The sequence below is a fragment of the Gallus gallus genome, chromosome 2, assembly GCF_016699485.2.
Source record: "Gallus gallus isolate bGalGal1 chromosome 2, bGalGal1.mat.broiler.GRCg7b, whole genome shotgun sequence".
Taxonomy (NCBI): domain Eukaryota; kingdom Metazoa; phylum Chordata; class Aves; order Galliformes; family Phasianidae; genus Gallus; species Gallus gallus.
The window spans coordinates 123923734-123949589 of record NC_052533.1 but is presented as its reverse complement, the minus strand read 5'-3'; the positions used below and the strand labels follow the sequence as shown (position 1 = coordinate 123949589).

The window sequence follows — 25856 nt, the reverse complement described above, 5'->3', positions numbered from 1 at the left end:
AACTTATCTTCCTCACTGAAAGAAGTGCTGAAGGAAGCAAAGTTTCCCTTTTGGGAACTATTACAAAAAAAAAAAAAAAAAGGAAATTTAAATACATATATTGAATGTGTATATGTTTGAGAACTGAGACACAACATGCTTCCCCCAAGGCAACTATTCAGTGCTCCCACCTAATCCACAGCAAACACAGCAAGTGTGATACAATGCTTCAGGGAAAGCTATCCTACGGAAAAGCTATCCTAACTGCATTAACTTCTGCGTGTCTTTTTCTCACAGCATACCTAAAAGAGAGATGGAGACCTCTCCTAGAAGTCAAAGTCAGAAACCCAAATGTCTGGCTGCAACTTCAGAATTGGCAGTTCCTAAAAAAAAAACCAACAATCAGTGCCTTTTTGGAACACCTTCAGTTAAAAGGCCATTATTTTTTTTTTATACTGACAGCCTAACAAGCATTACCACCGAGTAAACTGCCCAACTAATGCATCTCATGAATTTTCATCTTAGAGATACTGAGGAAAAGAGGAAAGCAGCTAAGGCTCAAGGTGCTGTAATGCTGCTGTGAAATACACCTGTATAAAGAACAGAACAAATATCTCTGGCCACATTTCTCTCACTATAAACACAGCCCATTAGCAGCAGCTGAGGCTGGAGATTTGGCCACTCAGACCTTTTATCTTTCTGGCCAAGTTTCTAAGTGTATTGTTTCCTGCGTTTTGATGGCCTTTTGTTTCATGTCATGAAGGGAAGTACTCTAATGTGCTGCAATATGCTCTGCTTGGCCATTTATACAAAACCGAAGGAATATGATCACAGTGCAGATATATTCTCAATTTGTTAATTGCAATAAGGTTTTGTAAGCAGGTATTTAGCAGTTCTAAAATACTCAGTTCTATAACCTGCAGTCTAAAATCTAGCACTTGAAACACTAATTCTCAGATAAATGATTAGGTAGCACAGATTTAGGATAGATTTATATACAGTTCTCACTAACGAAGGCTAATTATAGAATCTCAATTCAATTATCAACAAAATAAACCTAGAATAATTAAAACCAGTCCAAGTGTCACTATAAAAATACCTTCACTACTGAAAACGTACAGCCAAATTCAATCATGTAGGCAATAAAGTAAATATGAAGTCTGCCCTCCTTATACTTATAAAAATGTCTCTAAAATTTATCAGCAGTAGCATCACTTCATCAATAACTTTGGACTTCCACTGAAAAAAAACTCACTTTAATCCTCACATACTTCAGCCTTTTTGACTTTAACTTCTGTGATCCAAGCCTGATTACCTTCCTCAGGTACATAAAGGCTGACAGTAGGCACAGAACCCAATAATTCAGTTGGCACAGAAAAGAGGCATTTCTCACTACAGGTATCTATAACTTCGGAAAGTGAGCTGGATATCAGCAAGCTCTCCTAGTTTCACCAAGTCTAAACCTCATTTCCTTTTTAAAATCTACTTAACTCCTAAAATGGAGATTTCAATCATGCAAATACAATGCCTTAAATGGGCATGACATTCTTCAACACAGAAAAGTGCAAATGAAAAATTAAACTAAGCATCTACCCAGGTTATTCTATGAATTAACCCAATTTAAGTGTTTGGTAATGAATTGAAGCACTTAATTTTGAGAGTTCTGGAATAACAGTTGCTTACTATAGTCAATAACCGTAGAGCACATTTGGACAAAAATCCAACAAATAAAATCCAGACTTAATGTTATGGAGGAGAAATGTAAAACTTCAGAGGTAGTTACATGTTAAATATCTGTATTTCACAGCAAACTGTAAGCCTTCAAACCAAGTATAGTTTTTTGTTTTGTTTTTGTTACGCTGGCTATAAGATTTATAATCCTTTTCCATGACATTTTGAAAATACGCAGGCTGAAAAGAAAAATAACCAGTGTTTGGCCAAATGGGAACTATTACCATCTATCACCCACCTTCATCACTCAAGTGATCCCAGTCTTCCTGAGCTAGGAGGCAAAAAGCCAAAAGCTTTCTCATGTAGACTTTTCCACCGATACACTAAATATTCATTATACTGACACTGTAATAAGAGCACTTACATCAGTACTTTATTGTTTATGTTGGTGAGTTTTCTCAACATACACATCACCGCAGGGGAACATCTCATGTCATGTCTTTCTCTACTCACCAAAATGTAGGCATTGCATGAAAAAAAACATCAATGGATTGTCAAATCATGCACTGAAGATTAAACGTGAATGCCTGTTCTTTTATTCCAGTTACCAAATAGGATCACTTGCGACTGCTGACCGACACTTCTCTGCTTACGAAAAATCCTTCGCATAGTAAAGACCATTTTAGTAAGTGCTCATTCCAAGTATTACTATGGCAAATAAATAAAATTCCCACTTCAAAAGGCTCCAAATTTGCTTTGGGACCAAGAATCACTTTCTACTAACAGCCTTCTGCTTTTTGAAGTTAACTTAATTTCAGGATAGGAATATTTTGTCAAGTTTGACACTAAAAGATAAACCCACCCTGGCATGCATTGCTTTTCCCAGAGAAAGTCTGCTCTTAAAGCTGAGCAAGAGATGACAGGTAGGTCAGTAAGAGTTAGTCTCATTTTCTGTTTCTCTGGAAGTAATTCCAGTAGGTAGAGATCAGTTGTAATAGCAGATCAAATTTTTGCATTTTGAAAAGGAAGTATTATGGTGTCAGCATCCTTTATCAAACAATACAAGCACAGGTTACTTGTATACAGAAATATGACTGCTAACAACTTTTGCTGTGAGTGTTTTGTTAGACTAAGTCTAGTTCCGTAAGTAAAAAGTTCCTAATGCCTTATTTATGGCACCCCATCACCTCCTCCATCCCCACTTCCCGTCAACTCATGTTTCTTCTTTTGTCTTATTGCCAAGCATCGCACAATGCCAAGTGCACCTCCTTTTAGAAACCGTACAAAGTTGTCTCCAACCAGAGGACCTAAAGCAAAGAGGTTTGCTTCTTTCGTGCATTCGTATGTATATGGATCTATCTCAATAGGATTCCCCTTGCACGTGATGGGCTGATTTAAGTGATGACCTATGCTATGTCCTTGGTCCTTTAAAAAGAAAAGATTTGGGTGAGAACCTATCAGAACTAAGGCTACAGAAAACTTCAAAATTTTCTTCAGTCCAGAGGCACTCTGAAGAACACATTTCATTTCAGGCTTAAAGGAAAGTACATTGTGTTCAGGGAAACTAGTGTAAGCAGAATGCAGATTAGAGTCCCCAGTATGTGACTGAGTGCACATCATATGATAGACCTTATGGTACTCAGGGTAAAGCTTTTTGGGTAATTGTTTGAAAATCAGACTCGAATCAGTAACTCTTCTACGAAACACATGAATTACTGGGATGTTGTTATTGTAGGCACACAGTACTGCATCAGCTGCAGTAAGTCCAGCACCCACAATTAACACAGGGTCTGCTTTCCCACGTAGCTTTCCTTTGCTTACAGCAGCTCCGAAGTCAGACATGGAATGAAGGACAAAAGGAAAATCTTCACCTTCAACGTGCAGTCGGCCAGGAGAGTCAAAGGTCCCCGTGGCAAGAGCCACATTCTCAGCAAAGAGGCAGAAGGGCACATGAGAACCATCTGTCGCTCGCTGATAACCTCTGACTTCCCAGTTTCGCTTAATCAGCGGTTTCTGTCCATCTTCCATTTCCAGATGCTGTGTTGGAATATTTTCATTCAGTTGACTTCTATCTTCATCATCTCCTCGGTACAGTCTGGATACTGATGTTATGTAAACATTGTCCCTGAAGTTTTTTTGGAGGCCCATGACTTTAACATAGTGTTTATAGTAACAAGCTATTTCTTCCGGCATTACTCGGTCACTCTTTATATTTCTGAAACAAAATTGAATGTTTCCAGTTAATATAAAGACCTTATCAATACTTCCAACATCATCTATGATCTATGACACAACAGCCAGATTTCAGAGCATTGAATCCACCTAGTGTAACTAACGTGGAGTTCAATATATTTAAACTCACCCAATTTGCTTTATTTGATCTCTATTCCTGATATACGAGACAAGCTATCTTTTTTTTTTTTTAAACAATGTAAATATTTAATTATAATAAGTGCTAAGGTGATGAACAAATCAAAAATAAAAGCTGTAGTACTACAGTAGGCCTATATGGAAATGTTTTACAAAATCACTTTAACATCATGACCATCTACAGTACAACACCAGCTAAAATAGCACTCAATGATCTCTAAAATGAAGTAAATAAATATCATGATTGCTAAGAGCCAAATTTGAAACTGCAGGTTTGGTATATTACTTGCAAAGTATAATGAAGAAAAGGGCTCAACTTAAAAGACTCTCCCGTGAGTACAGATAAGTTCAGTAAGCATCAAATTAAGTAGCTCTGTAACAGAGAATTAAACCCTACCTGAATGAAAAAAGCAAGTATCACACTGAACCTTAATATACATTTTAATAGGATTACAATGACCAGATGTCCAATAAAAAGCATTCTTGCACTGGAATCCTGATACTACCTTATGTTTGATCTGTTTACAAAAAAATTACACTGTCTGAGAAGTTGAATGAATCTGTTTGCTTCTTTAGAAGCACGCTCTAGGGATAAGCCAAAAGAAGCAGTAGCAAATGAAGGTTAACCACATAAACTAAGCTTAGAAGCATGTTTACATGAGACTGGGTTGCTTATTCTCAACAGTTCAAAAGATAGTGTGTGTGCTTTCAATTCAGGTTACTACTCTGAAAATCCTAATGAGAAACAGATAGGATGAATGTCAGAGGGACACCTGGTATAAAAAAACTATTTCACAGACTGTAAGCATTAATTATCATTGATAGTTTTAAATATGCCCATTTAACTGTAGTAAAACAGTTCAGCATTTCTTTTTATAGTATTGTTGAAAATTGTAATATAAACAAATTAACTTCAGATAATAAGCAGCTTATGGGATTTCAGTTAATGACAGTAATCTTGCCTCCTTATTATCTAAGAAAGCTATTAAAGAACAAAGATACAGTTTCTTCATTGTAAGTGTTGTCCTGAAATGAGTAACACTCTGCTCTTAAATATATACGCCCAAGAAATCCTTCTACTTTTTTGCCCTACGTGAAAACAACTTCCTTTAATTTTGCTAGAACGAAGTTTTAGAACAGGCTTAAGCATAGTGCATCTGTTGACACAGATCTCTGTGAACTAATCATAGCTTCAAAGTACAAGCCAAGTGATTGTACAAGATAGTGGTTTTTCTTTAACTTGCTTTCCAAGGAACTTACTACAAGAAAGTAACATTGGGAAGTAATGAATTCTCTTAAAAGTACAGTTCATAGACTGTAACATTTCAGATGCTGCAGCTTTGTCTGTAAAGTAAATACTGAGAGGTACTGACTTCCTGAATTGCAAGCTAGTATCCACAGCAACTTCAGTTGCTCAAGTTGACATCCACACTGAAAGAGGAACTTCTGGTATACTTTGTTTTATATGACTGAATCAGCTTACAGTAACAGCACTTATTTGAGAAATGTTAAAACACCCCACTGCTAATACGTATGCTTTTGATGCACTCAAGGCCATCATTCTGGCCAACTGTTGTCAATTTTCTTCCAGAGTACATAAATCATTTCCAATGCCATCAGGTAATTTAATAAACAAAAGAAGCTTTCCTGTAAAGAATGAAGCTCAAATCTTTTCCAGTTCTTAAGATTAGGTTATCTGCATTCTTACAACTCATTTCCCAGTACTTTAGGCACTATCTTTACCTGCGCTTGCTAGCTGCCCAGTCCTTGAAGGTGAGTCCAGGCAGTTCCATCCAGTCTCCAAAACTGATCGTTAGCATAGAACCTTCCATGGCCTACAGTGGAGAAAAAAAAAAAAAAAAAAGAATGGAGATGCATGACCACATAAATTTCAAATAGATACTTTCATGTGAAACAGCAAAGTTCTTCTCACTGTATTCCTTTAGACCAATATCAAAATACAGCATAATACATCTTAATGAAGTATTTCTGGCCTACAGTTAGATATTTTAATGAGCAGCTATATGATCTAATAAAGTAGAAATAGAAGACAAGCAAAAGGGAAAATAAAAGCAGGTTACTTAAAAATAATGTTATTTGAAACAAGAAAAAAATTAAAGCAACAGGATATGGCCATATTAAGATTTAAGATTTTGTATAATTGCGCCTGATAACAACGTGAGAAAAGTTAGAGAATAACCTTTGTTATAATTTAAACTAATAAGAAACACAAGACAGCAGTTACGGCCACAATCCCAACAATTAAAGAGTAACTTCTTCCTCTGCTACTCTTTAACGTACTTGACCTTTGATAATGGAAATTGCAATTGCCATCATTGACATTTAAAACAACCATACTTAGAAAAGTCCAAACGACAAAATTATCACTATATGAAGTGTTTACTCACATGCCAAGCCCCACCAGGTGGTCCTTTACCAAGCACTATGTGGGGAATATAATTATGCTGTTCTAGCTTCCAGTGCAAAACAGATGGGTAGTCATACCCAAAGTCAGCATCAGGATGAAGCAGTGTATCAAAGAGCACTGCAACTGGGTTTGAAGAGCGTCCCTCAAGGCCTTCGGACAGGTACTCCAGATCCTGAAGCATGAAAGTTAAGTATTATGTATTTATGTAACTTTTACTGTTTGTCATACTGTTCTGATGTACAGGCATTGAATTTGATATGCAGAAAACTTCACCAGTGGAAGTTGCATTTTAAGTACTTAATGTAGAAATACAATCAAAACAGTTTAGAAATAACTGCCATAATTTACTCCTGTAACTCAGAATATAACACACGTGCCTCATTTGAAAATTACACACTACTAATGCAGTAACAGCAGGGCTAGGTGGTATTTTAAAAACTGGGACAGATATCCAAAGAACAGAGTAACTTGGTAACATTTATACTTACTGATAGTGGACTGCTTTCAGCAGAGAATTGCTAGTATTTCCAGAAACGTAACTTGAACACATACCTGAAGTATGTTATCAGCGTGTGGTGTTCAACCTTAAACCACCACAAAACTGCACCCAAACATTCTAGGACATGAGAGCTGGAAGGCCTGCATCAGCTCCTCACTGACAAAGTGGTGCTTTAGACGCTTTTGGCAAGCAATAAAATCATTACAAAAGGCAGATTGTAAAACCCAAAAACGCCACAAACAAAAAGTTCTCTAGAACCACAAAACAAACCACCTTCACAAACACAGCAGTCTTGGATCATGAGCCTTAGATCATCCAAATCAACAGAAGAATGTTATTACTGCATTAGAAATGTGATTAGTTAAGCAGGCTGTTTCTACATATTTTTCTGCAATCTGCTCTTTTTAAATTATTATTACTTATTTACTTATTAAGATAAGCAGTTCTCAGAATGTACCATTTTTCATCTGGAAGTGCGCTGTATGGAATTTGTTAATGAGCCACCAAAGAAGGTATGTACTGCCCTTCATTTTGCAGGTAAGAAGAGCACAGGCCAAGCAGTAAAGCTAGTTCGCTGAGGCCAGCAGCTACTTGAGCTGTACTGTGGTCTCATTCTTTGCAGGGTAAAAACATTAAGCCCTTTTTTCCATCTACATACTACTTACGTAAGTTACAAAAGCATTTTAAATAGGCTCAATTAAAGGCTACTGTTTCATAATCTAGCTTGTGGTAGGAAAAGAGCTGGACAAGACTGCAAAACAAGCTTACCTGATCTACAATGGAAAGATGTCGGGCTTCCTCTAATTTTGTGTGGAGAATGGGGTTTGGATGTACAGCTTCAGGCGACAAATACGGCCTGTATCCAGACAGTAGGTATGAAAGACAAATCCCTGAAGGTCCATTTCCTATTAAAGATAGAGGAAACAACTTTAGAAACTTCAGGTTACTTCTATTAAGTAATTAAATAAGCAGCAATGAAGTTACAGGAAAGTGGCATAATGCAATACCATCCTGATTCAAAGCAGCTTATAATTATCACAGTAAAATAACACCTCCCATAGAACTTCCTCCAGATAAACCAAGCACAGTTTTTTTTATCAGGTAAGAAAAAATGTGTATAACAATGAGCACTATGAAACAAAGCGTACATAAAGGGATTTCATATTTCAGCATGTCAAATTCACTGTTCTCGTGCAAATGATCTGATGGATAAGATCTGCTCTACTTGTCAATCACAGTAATACCTGAATATTTCCATCTTGCATTTTTACATTCACGCTTATACTAAGTACTGTAAAACACAGAACAGAAACAAGCTTGGGCTATAGGCTCTTTAGGTCTGATAAAAGGAAGGAAAAAAGATGAGCAGAAAGCTGAAAATGATTCAGGACAATGAAATATCACACACACAGCGTAACAAAGTAGATGCTGAGTGAAGACACGCATAGTACAAAAAACTTGCATCAAACCACATTCAGCGTTATGCTTTATTGCAACAATATCAATTCAAACATCTTTTTGTTTTATGGCTTCTCCCACTGGGACATTATTCAGTATTTTGTCTTTATTTTCATCCAGAATGGCACACACAGCATTTACTACACACTATTCAAATTTGATGCTGAAGTTACCAATTTATTCATGGTTCTACATAGCACTCATTATTAGGATGCTAGATCTTTGTATTATTTTAACCCCTGATCTCAAGAGTTCATCCTTTGCTTCTTATTCCTCACTATCTTTGCACACCTATTTGTATCTTCTATTTCCAATCTCACTCCTGCAACGCGTGTCTCCTCTTCCCACTTCCCGGTTTTTTAGTCCCCATGTATCCCAACAAGTTTGTTCAGACCTTGCCTTTCCTATTCATTCTCAGGCCTAGAACCTAAGCAAATAACCCAGGCCGCACAGAGTGCCTTAAGGGCCCTTAATGCAGCTTTTGTGTGAGTATATGGACACCAAAAAAACGTGTTAAAATGCTGTGCATTGTAAGACCATAAAGAACTGGAGAGAAGGAGAGAAAGCTGTGAGTTTCCACCACAGGCAACTTCTAGATGAAGTTTACCTTTATGTATCTAAATTTGAAATAGATAGCCAACTTCAAACACCACTGCAAAACCCTGTTATTCGGATGAAAATATAAGACCACACTGTGTTTACATGTTAACAATCAAAACCAGTGCACATGGCAAAGTTTAGCACAGAACGTTCTCTAGATTTAGAGCTCTACGACAAAATTTGCCAATTTTACCTCATTCAAATAGAATTTAACAGTTTCTTCCCATTTTCTTGAGCAAAACAAGAACAGCATAGAAATTACTTAATATTACCAGAGTAGTTTTGTACACCCTACAGAACTACAGTACACTGCACAGCACAAGCCTAAGAATCTGATCTTAAATTGGGCATCATACAGGGGAGAAATGGCATGGTGAAGCTAAAGAGAGGGCAACAGAAGTTGCTATTCCATAATGAAGTCACTAATGAAATATGCCATATTTTTACTTTTAATTATTAGAATAGTGCAATGAAAAGTCAGCACTAGGAAACTTAAAGATGTTAAACTCCCCTTACATAGGAAGAGCTCATACGATTAGGCCAGTAGCGATTCTGTTTGTGTACACACATGTATGAGGGAAAAACAGTGGTGTTCTTCTGTAACATTAAAAGATCAATTTAGATCTCTTGTAAGGCTTCTTCAGACAGCCAATGAATTAGGGATAGCATGCTGCTGAGGGAGATAAACTTGAGACATTTCTCAGATGTATTTGTGAAATAACTTGGGGGTAACTTTTCCCCCTCCCAGGGAGAAACAGTCAAAGCAGCTGTGTTTGGTATCAGCACAGAGAAAGGCATTCTAGACAAAGTAAGTATTGAGCACAGGTATTTGCATAACACATATTTGCAAAGCTAAACAGTGAAAACTGAGTCATTAGCCATATGGTAAACTTAAAACTAAGGTTGATGAAATGCCAGGAAGCTGTTGCTCTTCAACTGTGATGCAGAACTTAGCAAGTGATTCACGTCTGTCACATTCACATAAAATACATCCCATGGGCACTATTTTAAGCCATTATGAAGAAAGCTTTGAGAACGTGCACTGTACAAACACTGATCTTTCTGAGTTGTGGAGAATTAGCATGAATATATGTTGAAATATCATTGTCTGGAATCTCTCTGCCTGTTTGCGTGTACCATTAAAGATGCTGACTTGCTGCAGTCCCAGCAGCTTTGGACTTCAGAGGTTTTTGAAAGCCTCTTTTATTTCAGATCTTTTCTTTATCCCTTCATCAACTCATGGCAGTAAGGAGCTAGTGAACAGCCACTGCTCAAGAGCCTTGGCCCAATACAAACCACCCTTGCAGCAACCATTATGCTGTGTACCCAGGGAGTCTGTTCCCTCTGCCATCCTGTCACTCAGCATGACTTTTACAACTACAACCCTTTAACTATTTCATGAGGACTACAAAATATTGCTCTTAACTGGCTGAACTGGCATGGATTCATTTGGTAAAAGACGGGACAATATTCAGATGTTAGTGACAGATGCAACAGAGAAATGCAATTAATAAACCAGGTTAGAATCATAGAATGGCCTGGGTTGAAAAGGACCACAATGATCATCAAGTTTCAAACCCCCTGCTATGTGCAGGGTCGCCAACCACCAGACCAGGCTGCCCATTGTTTAACATCTAACCAATACACAGCACACACTTTACATTATGCTTTTCACTGTCCTGTATGACTCCACAAATTTTTAGCACCACAGCAACAACCTCCATGCAACCTGATGAAGACATAATACCATGTTAATCAAGCCCTTCGTGATCAATGCTCAAATCCAAGCAGTGCTGCTAAGACTCATCTATCTGCTGCCAAGTAATGCAGCTCCATTTGCCAAATCATCATTTGAATTCAAATGTACTCTGGTTGCAAGAACTTTAATATAATTTGATGGCACTGTTGTTAATCATAACTATTTTTCTAGTAAGCATCTCCACTGTAAGGATTGTTAAGCATCATTCATTTAGTGATAAATGACTTCATACAGCAAGTCTATAAAGGGAATGGCAGCAATGGAGAATTTTAAGAGTCAAAAAACTCACCTATTATTACCACAGGCAGAGTAAGGACAGAGTCCCCAGGCAGAACAGTTTCTTCTAATAAAGGCATTCTTTTTATCTTCTTCCCAAGGCTGTCACCAAAATACTGGCCAAAGGAATTCAGAAGCTGTCCTTCAGTTTCAGAGCTGTTGTAATTTCTAATTGAGAAGGACAGATGGAAGAAAACTAAAAATGAATCAGTTGTACTGGAGTCAAAACAATCTTGTCAAAATGCTTTATTTGAAGAGCAATAGAATTAACAAAAAAAACCAGACTAAAATAGATATGCTTCATCTAATCTACAGAATTTTACTCTCCAGAACAGTTTTCTAACAGCAAATCCAAGTCCGTTTTCTCCTAGAAGTCTACAGCAAGATAATAAAAAGGGACAGATGGCTCCACAGAGACACAGATTTCCAATTCAGTTTATACAAAGCCAAAGCATAACCAACAAGCATTATTTTGATCCACCACACAGAAAAGCTCAATTTTCACTATCCTGATCAGAAGAAGAGACATACCCTGCCTGGCCCACAAACAACACTGAGACCAACCAGAAACGGAGCGAGCAGCTAAGATACATCAGCAGCGGCTCACATACCTTCCTACCTGCTGAACAGCACCAACACATTCAGGATCAGGTAGATGAGAAGCTAAAAGTCAGCAGCAATGCAAAAAATTGAGAGAACTGCAATTCCTGGAGACCCTAGATGAAGGCCATGAGGTTTTAACCATGTTAAGAAAATCTTTTTACAAACGGAATTATCAAACAACAAACTTAATGCACCAATCAGGTTAGCTACTGCGTGACAGACTGTTCCCACCACTTTTCATCTCCTTAATTTGTCAGCTTTTTCTCCTCAACACCAACCTAGGTTCCTCTCACGGTTCTTCATGCTCTACATATACACCTCTACTAAAAACATGTTTTAGACTGCTTGCCTCTGAATTATTTATTAGCACCTACTGAAGTCTTTCCAGGTCACTGAAGAAGCAAACATTTCATCAGCTTAGCTTAAAAGGCAATAAAAGCAATTAAAAACCTGCTTTTATTAAATCATCTTTAAAATGCTTTGCTCCTCAGTTAAAGATATTCCAACCTATCAGCTCCCTTGGCACTGAGGGGTCTGCTGCACGTTCCCAAAGCCTGACAGAAAGCTGCAGACCAAGCTGCACAGCAGCAACAGCGCTGTCACACAGCCCCGAGACGGTCACTTCTTGGTTAAAAAGGGGAAAAGCTCTTCTGAGATTGTATTTACTTCTGGAAGTGAGCACTTTGCATCTCTATTTCCTTCACTACAGGAAAAAAAAGTTGGAATTCAATGATTTGGCTGCTGTGCACTGGCTTGTCACGATAACAGATGCGCATTAAGGCACGAACTGCAAGTTGAAGTGAACAGAGAGGATATTTAACCACCACACTGCTTTTTTTTTTTAGGCAGGTACAGGTAGGCTCCATTACCTGCCAGCCTGCACTCCAAGCTCACTACGGCAGCAGCGCTCCGTGCTTTGCAGCTGGACCGGCAGACAGCAGGGGGGTTTGAATACAACCTCCTCACAGGACGGAAGGCTGAAACAAAAGAAACCACCTGAAAAAATCTCCCTTGTGCAGAACTGATCTGTGCAGACCTGCCTGCGCACCACATGCAGTTCCTCAGCTATCACGTGCACGAAGCAGAAGCAGCACCGCATCAGACGCACGTCCTTGCTTGGTAGGAACAGCGCGGCAAAGCTCGGTAATGTCCTGAATTAGGATGGTGGAGGCGGCTGCCCCTAAGCCGCGAGCACCGAGGGCCCAGCAGCAAGCACCAGGTTTTGCATCCAGCTTTGCATTATGGGGACCAATAAGAGCAGCCCGGCCCCACGGGATGCGCCGGCCCAGGGCCTGAGCTCAGCCCCCAGCCGGGGAACCGCAGCGACGCGAGGCTGCCAGACCCGGCGCTGGCGCTTCCCTCTCGCTTTTCAGTTATTCGCAGTTAGTTACATTTCTAATGGCACCGAGGGAAAAGAGCAGGAAAACACATACCACGCGTAAACATTATCGTCCCTTGGAAAAGAATAAACCGTCCGTGACAGCTGCCGTTATTTCCCTCAAGTTACTAACGGAGGAGCCTTTCTCACGGAGCAGTTTCTGAAGCTCCTACAGCGCTGCGCGTAGCAGCAGGCTGACCGCAGCGGCGCGGCTGACGGGGATCTCGTCACGCAGAAACGAGTGACACCCGTTGCCAAGCGCACATCCCGCCGGCGGGCTGCTCTTATTTCCCGGCGGGGACGCGCGGTGCCCGGAGCGGCACCGCGAGCGCCGACGGAGGCGGAACGGCGCACGGCCCCGCGCGGCGGCGGGCGGGAGGCGGCGGGGCAGCGCGTTCCGCAGCCCGGCTCGGCGCTGCCCAAGGTGACCGCGCAGCCGGGGCGCCCCTCCATCCCGCCCCTCGTTCCGCACATCTCCCGCGGAGGCCGCGGCCCCGGCGCCGCGCCGCCCCTCACCTGACGGGACCGGCCAAGGAGCAGCGGCAGCACCACACGGGCATGGGGGGCTCCGTCGGGCTTGGGGCGCCGGTGGGGCCCGGCGGCGGGGCTGCGGGGGGACGTCGCTCCGCGGCTCCCGCTCCTCCTCCCGCCGTCGCCACACTGGGGCCGCGCCGCGCCTCCTCCCCGCTCGCAGGCGGCTGCGGGTCACACGCGGAAGGAGGAGCCGCCGCCAGCACCGAGAGGGAGGAGCGGGAGGAGAGCGAGGAGGAGGACGCGCTTCCTCCTGCCCGCCCCGTAGGGGGATGCGCCGCAGCCGCGCGCCGAGAGATCGGGCGGAACTCTTCGCCCAACGCTGGGTGAAGAAAGATGCGTTCAGCGCCCCACGGGCGACGGGAAGACACCCCCTCCAGCACTCCCCCAGAGAAACACGAGGCCTGCTCCCCACCACGGCCCATACAGCCGCCCGCAGCGCCTCCCCTCCCGCTGCCGCCCCCGCCCTCCCGGCAGGCCGCGCCACCCCGGCCGCCGGCACGGGCACACCTGTGGCCGCCGCGGGGAAGCGCTGAGGTGCGGAGCGCCGTGGGATCCCGCTGCCCTGGGCGGGGCGCTTCAACCCGTTAGGCCTTTTGTTACATCGTGGGAACTGCTGCTGTGGTTCCGCGGGAAAACTTGAGAGATGTTTCCTGTGTTCGTGCTCAGTTTTTGAGTCAAGAGCCGCAGCAGGTTGTGTTTAGGGAAGGAAGTGCTTTGCTAATGCTGAATTGACCCAGTGCTGCAATGCCAGCAGCAGTCACTGATCATACAGCCCCTCGTCCCATCCTGTCTATGGTACAGTCAGGTTTCAGGTGGGCTACTTCAGCCTGGAGATGGGAAGGCTGTGGGGAGATCTCATTGCAGCCTTCCAGTACTTAAAGGGAGCTTACAAACAGGAGAGAGTCCAACCTTTTGCACAGAGAGACAGCGATAGGACATGGGGAAATGGCTTTAAACTAAGAGGGGAGACTTAGATTAGACGTTAGGCAGAAATTATTTACACAGAAGGCGGTGAGGCACTGGCACAGGTTACCGAAAGAAACTGCAGATGCCCCATCCATGGAGGCATTTGGGACCAGGCTGGATAGGGCCCTGGGCAGCTGGAGCTGGTGGCAGCCCTGCAAGCAGCAGGGGGTTGGAACTGGATGGGCTTTAAGGCCCCTTCCACCCCTTCCACCACCGTTCTATGATTCTATGCGAATGTGCATGTGGGTATTAGCAGAACAGAAAGCTAACTATATTACAAACTTTGTAGGCACCGTTTGGCTAATGTCCATCTACATATGAATACTTCATATATTTAATGTTAGCAAAATTGTATTTTGGTTGTTGCAAATGTTTCACAGGTGTGCACTGTTGGGAGAAATCACGTCCTGCTCAGTCCTCTAATCACAGAGTAGTTGAGGTCAGTGGGACGTTGAGAGTCCCCCTGCTCAGAGCAGGGTCACCTACAGCCTGGGACCACATCCAGCTGATGTCTCAAAAAACTGACAACACAGGCAGATTTGTGAAGATCTCAAAGGACAGACTTGACAGCCTTTCTGAGCAACCTCTATGGGTGTTGACCAGCCTCCCAATGAAATGTGCTTCCTTATGTGCCAGTTTAATTTCCTGTGTTTTGAGGAAATAATAGAGAATCTTGATATGAAATCTCTTTTTAGCAAGTACAAAACACATCTAATGAAGCACACTGTTCTTCATGTTTACCTAACAGTGCCTGTCATGCATCTTTAGACCGGAATTAAGAATGTGAAGCTGCTTTTAGCTTGTTATTATTACTATTTTATTTTTTATTTTTTTTGCCTCAAAAGATTTTAAAGTAGATTTTAAATAGAAACTACCCTTAAAAAAAAAAAAAAACAGTGTCTTTAGTTCAGGAAAGTACATGAAGTACTTGATTGTTTACCAGATAACACCCTACTCGAATAATTCACCCTATACTCGGTGTTGGTGAGGCCTCACCTCGAGTACTGTGTTCAGTTTTGAGCACCTCAGTACAGAAAGGACACTGAGGTGCTGGAGCAGGTCCAAAGAAGGGCAACAAGACTTGTGAAGGGCTTGGAGAATATGCCCTATGAGGAAAGACAGAAAGAACTGGGGCTGTTTAGTCTGGGGAAAAGGAGGCTGAGGAGAGACCTTATTGCTCTCTTCCAGTATCTGAAAGGTGCTTACAGCAACAGCGGGGTTGGTCTCTTCTCTCTGGTGACAGGTGACAGGACGAGGGGAAATGGCCTCAAGTTGCACCAGGGTAAGCTTAGGTTGGATATCAGGAAAAACTTCTTTACAGTAAGGGCACTGGAATAGGCTCCGCAGGGAGGTGGTTGAGTCACCGTCCCTGGATGTGTTTAAAAACCGTTTGGATGTGGTGCTCAGGGCCATGATTTAGCGGAGGGTTTTTAGTTAGGGTAGTATGGTTAGGTCATGGTTGGACTCAGTGATCTTTAAGGTCTTTTCCAACCTGAGTTTTCCAAGTGTCACTAAGCCATTTTGCAGTAGGGTCAGATGAATGACCCTACTGATTGATGATTGATGATTGACTCTGAAGTTGACACATGAAGGGCATACTTGGCTTTAGGCACCACACAGCCTTTGGTCACAGCCTCCTCTGTCATATTACCCATCAGCAGATCTGGCTGCCATTAGAATATAACTCACAACTTCAGCTAGACTGGCAGTATTATTAATTTTTGTGGATGTGACATTGAGTAGAAGAGAAAAACAGCCACACCTGTGTCCACACCTACAGAGTATGTATTTTCCCAGCACACTTTTACATTTGAAATGGAAAATGTTATGCTGGACCTTCCGTTTTTAATACAAAAGAGATAGATTGGAAAAACAGCATTTTATAAACCCATCAAAACCTCATAGAGCTTCTCTAGAAATAGTATTCTGCATTGACAGTTATAATTAATTATATGATTTTCCCAGAAATAAAATTTTATGTTCCCTTGAAATTCTGAATTTTAATTTGGCTGCCTCAAATGTCTCAGGTTTTTTGGTGGTGATTTGTTTTAAATCTGTGATTGCATCAGGATAAGGTATGTTTCCTTCAGATGTGACTTTGTCAAAGTGAAACACAATTAAAAACTAAGGAAACAAAGAGAGAGTGTAATAAAACATACCAAGCCATCGAAAATGCTTCCTCCCATATACAACCAGTAGTCACACTTTAAAGATTTACACGTCCTGTTCTGCTCATTTCTGTTAGTAGATTTGGGCAGGTACTGTGTGCTAGGTGTATTACAATTCTCTACATTTTAAATCATGATAACCAGCTTAAAGTTCCTGTATTTCCTTAACACTCAATAAGTAATTTGCTCCATAAATAATTTTCAAAGTCAACTGAACTTAAAAGATCATTTCCCCAAATGTTCAGTAAGTCATTATCAGTATGTGGAATATCACTTTTTGTTAATCACAAGGTAATTTTCAACAGGCTTTTTGTTGTTGTTGTTGTTGTTCGTTTGTTTTTAACCACATCTTCTTGTTGATCAATTAGGTATGTGTAGTACCAACTTGACACTGCAATATTCTTGAAAATCCTGTGGGCCCACAGGATGGAAGCATCAGAGCATGGGACTGGTATCTCAGTGGAACATGAGACACATGACCTGTAACAAGAAGGCTTTGTCCTCTGTGCAACAGCAGCCAGATCAGTGAGTAACTGAAGAAGGCAACCTGCTGATTGTAACACAGCATGGGAAACAACATGTTGGTAAGATTTCTGTGTCTCCACCCACTGCAGTATGAGATTTAAGTATAAATTGAGTAGAAAATAGAGTTGTAAAGCTTCAAATGTCACTACAGGTGTATGATCAACTCTGTCCTGATAAAGAATGCAGTATCTCAGTGCAGAGCTTACTCGGGACAGATGTCTCACTGATAACAAACTTGTTCCCTGTAACATCAAATGACTGAAAAATGTATGAACTGCAAGGTCCAGTAAGCTACTGCATAGTGAAACATTTTCAGAGACAAGCAAACAAGTTTTGCTGCAAGTCTATAGCAAACTTTCTACTCAAGCTGATACACCAAGTGCGGAATAAAGTTTTGGAGGGATTGGGAAGGCTTCAGGTTATTTGCTTTTACTACTATTAAGCAAGATAGCAACAGAAATTTAGCTGTAAGACAAGTCCCTGCATGGCCAAGGAAAAATAAAAAGGAGTCTCAATCAAGAAGCTATGTTGCAAATAGGACAGATCCTTCCAAAAAAGCTAGATACTTAATAAGAGGGACAAATACAAGATATGGAGCTTAAAGGAGCAGGTCTGTCAGCTTCCTGGGATCTTTTCGTAGCCTGGTTTTCTTCAAAAGTTTTTCAGTGCTCATAAAGTAGTACTTGCTTGGAGAATACGGATGCAGTAAGTTCTGTGTCAAAGAATTAATAACATAAAGGAAATGACATGAGTGTCTTTAATGACTTTTTTTTTTTTTTTTTTTTTTGGAGAGAAATTTGCCTGAATATCTCAAAAGGGTATTATTCTGGGATATGTCAGGATATGAGAATTCTGATGGTGAAAGGTCAAAACTCTCAGCCAGGGGTAGACTACTTAGCTGTGACAGCATCATGTGCACATTGAAGAGTATTTCATAATTATAAAATAATTATTTCATAATTATAAAAAGCAGCATTGGACTGCTTTGGAAGATGAACAGTGTCAGATTGGAGAAAGCCTGGAACATCGTGACATGACAGGCCTAAATGATCTCTGGAAAGTGGAACACTTGGAAGAGGTTAACCACGCAGGGTTTGTTGGTGACATCAGTCTTGTAGATATTTAGGATGAGAGCTTATAGATTCAAACCTCCATGCTAGCAGTTAACTTCTTCTTCTGTGTATTTTTGGAAAAAAACAAGATAATCTTTTGGAAGAGAATTCTAAGTAGGCATTATTAGATAGTAGCAAAGTAATTATGGGTTTTGCTATTTTAGAAGAAATAGGAGTGTTGCAGTCTTTTCCAAGCTGCTTCACTGTTAGGGAGTTTGCTGAAACCAGCTTCCTAAGGCATGAATGCTTGAACAAACCTACTAGTAGAAAAACTTGTAAAAACTTGGTAAATTAGGAAAAAAAAAATCAGATTACATGCACTTAAGCAGAAGGATGAACAAAAATGCAAAAAAAAAAAAAAAAGCACTTAATTATGAAGATAATGTCAGATTTTCCAGTTACAGATGGTACAACTTATTTAGTCTCCTGCAAAGACTCAGGTGGCAGCTATTGCCTTGTGTTCACAGCCACGGCTGACATGCGTGGCCAGCTGCCTGCAGTTCTACCCAGCACTGCAGATGAGCCACTCTGGGCTACCAAATCACCCACAGTCTCAGGAAGATGGATGTTCTTTATCATCTTTCAGTCTTCGGAGGAATTTGTTAATGGCTTTGCGACAATGGTTCATCTCAGATATGGTTTAAAGATGACATCGTTAGGAGGAGGAATAGCCAGAAGGGTTTTGGTTGCCATTTGGTGAGTCTGGGAAGGAGCTAGATGCCAAAAAGAGTTGTAGAAAGGAGCAGGCATCATCCAGACTAGTGAGAAGTGGTAGGACTAGAACTTAAAGGCTTTGAGAACTGTAGAACTTATGATTAAAAGAAATGCATGGAAGTAAGCATCTTGAAAGGCGTGCAACAAGTTTTATGGCATATCTCTAACTAAGGCAAAATATTGAAAATTGCCATAGATTTGTTTACAAGAGTATATTTGTATGTGTGGGAATCTCTGACCGAGGACATGCCCTATGGCATGTTCTAGACCTGTTCTGTGCAGTGTATCAATTTAATCCCTGAGGCAACTGTTTCAGCATTAGAACAAATAAACCAAGGTTGTATTGCATTTTGGATTCATGAACTGCTCTGGTTGTCGTGTACCAAATTATTTGTGGTAAAGTAATAGAAGTAAGAGTAAGTATCCTGGGAAGTAAAGGTTGTGTCTTGCCATGTCTCTAATGGATGTGTATGTTTAACTAGCACATTATCTAGTACATTTAATCCTTTGTGAATATGAGGTTTTATTTAGGAATTTTTCTGTTTCTCAGCAAAACTGTTGACTGCTCCCTATAATAATAAATAGACTGTTGATAAAATATGCCACTGGTATTTTGTAAATATAATTAGTCTGGAAGTTCTGTTTCTTTTTGCAGTTCTACAGTTGTCTGTTGTGACCTTCTCCTCATAGTAACAAACATGAAAAATACGCTTGGAATGTACGTGAAAGTTATTTTCGATTGCTCTACAAAAGCCATTGACAGTTTGTTGCATACTGTTGCATCTTTTTTATTTATTTGACCAGGACCAGGCCAAATGTATGTTCTAAGCCTAAAGTATAATCAGTTACCAGTTCATACCTTTGTTCTTGTATGACCCTGTTTGTCCTTTGTGTTTGTTATATGAGCTATCATACCTGCATATATATGATTTATGTTTTTAATAGTTCTGACATAAAACTAGGCCTAGTTGGCTGAAGAAGAGTTCATAGAAAATATTCAATACATGGATTCTTGTGCTAATACGAGTGCACTGTTTCTGTCCAAGCAGTCAGGCAGCTCTGAATCTTTCCTGGATGTGGCTGTAAATTTAAATGCTTTTGATAACAAGCACAAAGTGTGCTTGCTGTTTGTTTTCTGTTTGTAAGAAAAAAGAATAGAGCCTTTTCAGTGTTTACCTACACAGATGAACATCTGCCCTTCCAGTTTTAGATTATTTTTGTTTTACATTAAGGAAAAATAGCAATGACCAAACATTCTGCACACACACACACAAAATTCAGACACTTCATATAGCTCATCTGAAATACAAAATGCTGTGGTGCAGGAGCAGGTTTGGAAACATCAAAGTGGAAATGACTGTGGGTCCGTGTTATTTAAAACTTGGACCAGTGACTTGCTTTGAATCATGTTGCTATCAAACGATCTTTAAAACATGTTTGCAATTATGCCAAAATTGTGAAGTTCCTAGGTCACTTTAGCAAGGTGAAAGTCTTCTTGAGGTATCACTCCCTTGAGAAGTTTGCATTAGTAATTTTCAGGTAGGCATTATGGAGAATATATATTTGCTCCGCATTAGATTAAGAGTCCTTAAGATTAGATGAAGAGTCCTTCATCTCTGTGGTAGCACACGGTATGTTTTATTTTGTCCTAAGAGACATGGCCATTCTGTAAAAACTAGATTCTCCACGAAGAGAAAACCAAAATACTTAATAGGCTGGACTCCCAGTACTGGAAACTGCCATCACCGAGCCCACTGGTGCAATCCTGCTGTGATGTCTGTGCCCACCATCCTGATCTGTTGAGGTCCTAGATGGAGCTCCGCACTGACCTGCATGCAATGCAAGCGTGCTTCCAGCCTTTGGCAGCCTTTCAGCAATGGTATGTTCCACCTACATGTAATAGTTCTTATCTTGTTTATTTTGAAAGTCTTATTCTGTAAGAAATCCCATCTAAGCTAAAAGATGTTAGTCGTAATGCTACTTTCTGTCATATATCCACTGTCTATCAGATACCCAGATGCACATTCATTTTGGGGGAAGCAGTTCTACATGCTTTAATTAGGAAAGGCTTCCTATTACCACCGACTTTTTTTAGAACATGGGATTTCATTTATAAATAAGTATTTTTTTTTTTAAGAGTAGAACTTCCCACCTCCTAGTTCTGCCAGGTCCTTCTTTATGCTTGTTATTTTACCAGTGTCCTGCTCCTGGAGACAGATTATTTTGTTGGCTGCATCTAATCCTCTTTCCTGAAAAAGAAATGAAAAATGTAACTCAATCATACACCTAATGCAAAAAAATGAACAACTTTATCAAATGTAACTTCTTTAAGATAAATGAATTTTGGCTCCGTATATTTTATCTTCCTAATTTCTTATATACTTTGAGCTAGCCCTATTGCATTGCTTTAATTTCTTTTAGACATAGCATTATGATGCAAACAGCATTTTTATATAAATGTGACAACATTCTGCTTGTTCCTGACAGTATCCAGTGCATGTCTCATGCCACCTTCTCAGTCAGCAGCACAACCTGAGGCTTATTGTGGGGGAAGCTGGAAAAACAATAACATGCTTGTAAAGATGTCAAAATTGCAATTGAATTCGTCATGAGTTTAATGTTTTTCCATTCTTCTCTTATGAAATAGAGATTGCACCTGCGTCTTGTGAAAGTCACATTGCACCTCTCAGGAGTAATGCTGAATCCTTAAGGTGGCACTGTGTGTACCAGCACTGATGTTCTGCAAGGACTAGAAGAAACTTCTGAGGGAAGCACACTGGTCAAGGCTGCCATGTATGGAACTGTGAGGTATCTGGAGCATAATATAAGTAAAGATATCAGTAGTTTTCAAACAGACAAAAACCCCATACTTAAAAGAGCTGAAATTCTTCAGTTACAAAAGGCAGCAACGCAGTGTCCTCCAACCTGTTTCTTTTTGTTGTGACTTCTATATTCCTCCCCCCTTTAATCTATTCATAAGGCGGTTGCCATAAGTGTCCTAATACTTTTGCTGCTTCACACATTTCTTTGAATCACACTTTTCTTGTGTTGCCCAAATGGGAAGTGAAGGAGAGAGTGGGTGAGAAACATAAAACTATGGTGTCAAGTACTGAAAGATTGCTGTTCAGGAATAGCTCTTAGGGGTATTTAGATAAAAAAGGAAAGCATGAGCTTTCAGTTGCTGAACCGGGCAGTGTAATTACTTATAGGGTCTTAGAATTGTGATTAATTTTCTTTTCTGTTTCTCCTGTTATCCAGCATGGCTATTCATAGCATTTTATTTCTAATTACATTCTTAGGAGAACAACCCATGCCAGTGTGTTTGGGCAGCTCCTTCCATGCTGGAGCCTTGGCTCTGGTTAGGGCTTTCAGCTTCTTCTGTAAACCAAAGTCAGTAAGTGAGAATGAAAATGAGGAGTCTGCATGACCAGAATACTTTGGTGAAAAGTATACTTACTTACAGATGATTTGGCTTTTTAGTTGTCTTCGTAACCACTTACGTGGGGTAAATCTCACAGTTAGTGTAGATGAGACTGTCAGTGCTTCTTTGATTCTGCTGCAAGATGATCGTGATGTCGGTCTCTATTTTTAATCCAACACTCTCATTTCCTAAAGCTGACCGATAATAATTGAAAGTGACAAATGCATTTTTCTCACTCTGTTGCCGTGACTTACAGCTATGTCACGGAATGAGAGATGCAATTGCTGAAAATTAGCTGAAGTCATTTTTCACACTATCCAAAATCCATCATACATTTTTTATCAAACTTCCTGCTTTTCAGTAGACATGAAAGGAAACCCCCAAAAAGGACTATACAAAAGGTTTTATTCATTTAAATGTTAGATTTCTAAAATTGAAGAATAGCACAGTACCCACTGACAGCTTGGTTACAGCTACACCCCCTTAGCAACTGCACTTCGACCAAACTTTGTGGTTGTATATGAACATGAACAATATGAGTTTCTGTTGTGTCTCAATTGTATTATCAGACCTCTTATACGACTGCCTGATCATGACTTTTCCCACACTTTTTTGGCACTTAAGCTTTTGTTTTGTGTCCTGTAATGTTTTTCAGACCACAGAATGGTCTGCATCTTGCCCTTAGTTTCACCTGTCTTTGAAGACAGAATGGGATTTGACTTGAGAGGTGACTTGACAGCATTTTCGGAAGCATTTGCCAGCTCTGATTGTACTTATAGCTTGTTCATTTTTACAAAAACATATGTGGTGTCCTAGATGGGCTTTTTTAGGGAACAATTTGAGAAAACACGCAGCTGGAAGCACATAAATGAACACTAACTCTGTGTTTTTCTGTCTGAGAATAAATGGATTATTCCACAAGCCACTGAGGTACAGTATGCTTTTATTTTTTAATTCTTGTTTCTTTCCCTGTTTGACTTCTTGTACACAGGCTAAAAGATTATTTATCTGAGTGTGTGATTATCCTATCATTGCTGTAAATCCAATGGCAGTTTGTATAGGATGTGCTGTATTTACTGCGTTCTGATGCAGTTGTTACTCTTTACTTCATGTGAGACAAAAACCATAATCACATTATAAACCATAATGTATTATGACTTCAAGGACATGTTTTCAGGCTAAAAGCAAACATTTGTCTCATGAAAACTGCTCAGGGCTACAATCTCCTTGGTGCTGTTTTCCATTACACAGCCTGTTAAAACCAAATTATTTGACCCAATATTATAATATGTGGTATCAAATATGTTATAATATGTAGTAACCAATATGTTATAATATGTAGCATCAAACATGAAAAGTAGTGAATGCACCTAAGCCACCTAAGCTTAACAACCTAATAGTTGTTAAGACAATGGAAACTCAGACAGTATCTGTTGGCTTGCATGTTTTATAGTATGAAGACAGACCAGGGCACCAGACCACCTGCAATAGCAATGATCAGTTCCATGGAGAAAGCTTGGAGAAAGCTGTTCCATAGAAACTTTTAGGTCAGTAATACATAAAAATATTTCTCAAAGAGCACTGCAGTCTGTTAAAATTAGCTGTTTCAACACCTAAAATCTTGTTGGCGTTGGTTGGTTTTGGTTTTTTTTTTTGGCAGAATGAAGAGAAAAATTAAACATTTGGCCACATCCTACTCATGTTTTGTGACTGAAACCTGTGATTTCATTTATGTAGTTTTTCTGGCTTTATTCAACCATGGAAGTGAAATAAGAAACCCTGCCCCAAGTGGACTATGTCATTTTTGCATTTTACAGTGACACAGTAATGGTGAAATCAGATATAAAAATCAAAATTGGCAAAATGAATCCACTCAACAGTAAGAGTTGCTTCATCTTATCAGCTGTGTCTAACAGAAAACAAGTTGATTGTTGGAAAAAGTAAGGAATCCAAATGTAGTGGATATTTAATAACACTTTAAAAATTCTTATGAGAAATATGATGTATTCCAGTACTTACAAAATTAATTTCATCACTCTATCCTTCTTCATTTTGTCAATCAAGCACTTTTTAAGGGAGTGGTAGTGTTTTCTTCTTGTTTTGTACAGCATATGGTACCGTTACACTTGAATCTGGATTATAATCCTGGGGAACACTACAATACGGGGTCACGTTTATAATAATCTTCTAAATGAACAAGCAGCATTCAGTACTAGATGAGAACAGATGCTGTTATATCCCCAGACTGTATTTATCCCAGGAGTCAAATATAGTTTGCTAGTGTCTGAGTGGACTGATCTGCATCTTCAATGTATATTTTTAGATGAACACTCAATGAAAAGAAAGTCATCTTGCTCCTCAGTGTGACTGCATGAAAATCTACTGGGACAAGTTCACATGAATAACTGGCACAGAGGCAAGCATGGATCGTAATTTTATGTGTTCTTAAGTGGCTTAGCTTTTCTGGTGCAACTTTGTTTTGGGATCAGTGCTCAGTAATATGTATAGGTCTCTACATTTGCTTGAAAAGCCTCATGTTACATTACTGAAACAACAGGCAAAAGACTCACTGACAATAGCTTTATTCAACCTTGCTGAAAATGTTAAGTCCTGTAACAATAAAGGCTTAACTGTTCTACAGGCTGGCCAACTGGTCTTTGCATACTACAGGAAACAATTGCAGGCATTTAGCATTTCAGGACATATAAGCCAGAACTACTCAGGGATGCAGGATGTGAATATATACCCCTGGTGCTTCCACGCTGTTTGTGGAATGGCAGAAAAGCACATTCCATTAGTCCATGTTGGCAACCTCATCTTGGAAAATTACATATATTGCAGAAATTTCAGTTTTGTTTTCATACATTCAGGTGAGACTGATGAGATTGTTTCACATACTGTTTATTTGCACCTGTAGTCATTTGGGATTCCTGAATGGCTCATGCTTGTAAATTTTGTACTTAAAGATGGTGTAAAATAAATCATAACCTGGACAGGGAGAAAAGCAATGCTTGATCTGAGTTTTGTTTCTGTGATTACTTTTTCTCTGAGTTTGAATCACTAGTTACAGTTCAAATTAGTCATCTTATTAATTCTTAGCATGAAAGGCAGATTTTATGTTGCATTTAGTAGCTAATGGGTACTTACATCTTTGTTTTCCAAAAGTGGCTTCATCTAATCTGGTCTAATTTGTTGTTGCTCCTAAACTATGTTCTTTATAAAAAATAGTTTCCACTTACCATCAGCTGTTCATAACTTTGGTTTAAATGCTTGAAGATAATTATGATACTGCTTTGATTTTAGAAGTCAATTATAGTCTCCTCCTCTCTGATTTTACAGCTTGTTCCATCCCTGCAGTCCCTCTTCTCTGACCCTTCTTCCCTCAGACCCCCGGC

The 25856-nt window shown here is 40.0% G+C and overlaps 1 protein-coding gene and 1 long non-coding RNA gene across 9 annotated transcripts; one reads left to right on the top strand and one right to left on the bottom strand.

Annotated features, from left to right (window-relative positions):
- Positions 1–2061: 2061 nt before the first annotated feature.
- On the bottom strand, positions 2062–14119 carry OSGIN2 (oxidative stress induced growth inhibitor family member 2). Of its 8 annotated transcripts, XM_046937876.1 has the most exons (8): positions 13077–13264; positions 12513–12620; positions 11652–11756; positions 11054–11208; positions 7716–7852; positions 6429–6620; positions 5764–5855; positions 2062–3865 (listed from the first exon to the last, which is right to left on the bottom strand). In XM_046937876.1, the coding sequence occupies exons 4-8, from the start codon at positions 11118–11120 to the stop codon at positions 2821–2823; spliced, it is 1533 nt and encodes a 510-aa protein (XP_046793832.1). In that variant the 5' UTR covers positions 11121–11208; positions 11652–11756; positions 12513–12620; positions 13077–13264; the 3' UTR covers positions 2062–2820. The 8 variants fall into 8 exon arrangements, with proteins under 8 accessions (XP_046793832.1, XP_046793831.1, XP_015138325.3 ...); XM_046937875.1 differs by lacking the exons at positions 11652–11756; positions 13077–13264 and adding an exon at positions 14063–14119; XM_015282839.4 differs by lacking the exons at positions 11652–11756; positions 13077–13264 and adding an exon at positions 13538–13728.
- Positions 6359–25465, top strand: LOC101752047. Its single transcript, XR_005857495.2, has 6 exons — positions 6359–9813; positions 11142–12786; positions 17058–20919; positions 21688–21848; positions 23915–24008; positions 24785–25465. It is a non-coding gene; the product is annotated as an uncharacterized LOC101752047 (long non-coding RNA).
- The last annotated feature ends 391 nt before the right edge of the window (positions 25466–25856 follow it).

Bases quoted from the DNA above. Each gene is read 5' to 3' on its own strand.
- OSGIN2 (XM_040695807.2), bottom strand. From the start codon at position 12,742: ATGCGGTGCTGCTTCTGCTTCGTGCACGTGATAGCTGAGGAACTGCAT. The intron at 11,209-12,512 runs GTAATGGAGCCT...CTTCTCAATTAG, and splicing joins CTTGGAGTGCAGGCTGGCAG to AAATTACAACAGCTCTGAAA. The intron at 7,853-11,053 runs GTGAGTTTTTTG...TATCTTTAATAG, and splicing joins TCTGCCTGTGGTAATAATAG to GAAATGGACCTTCAGGGATT.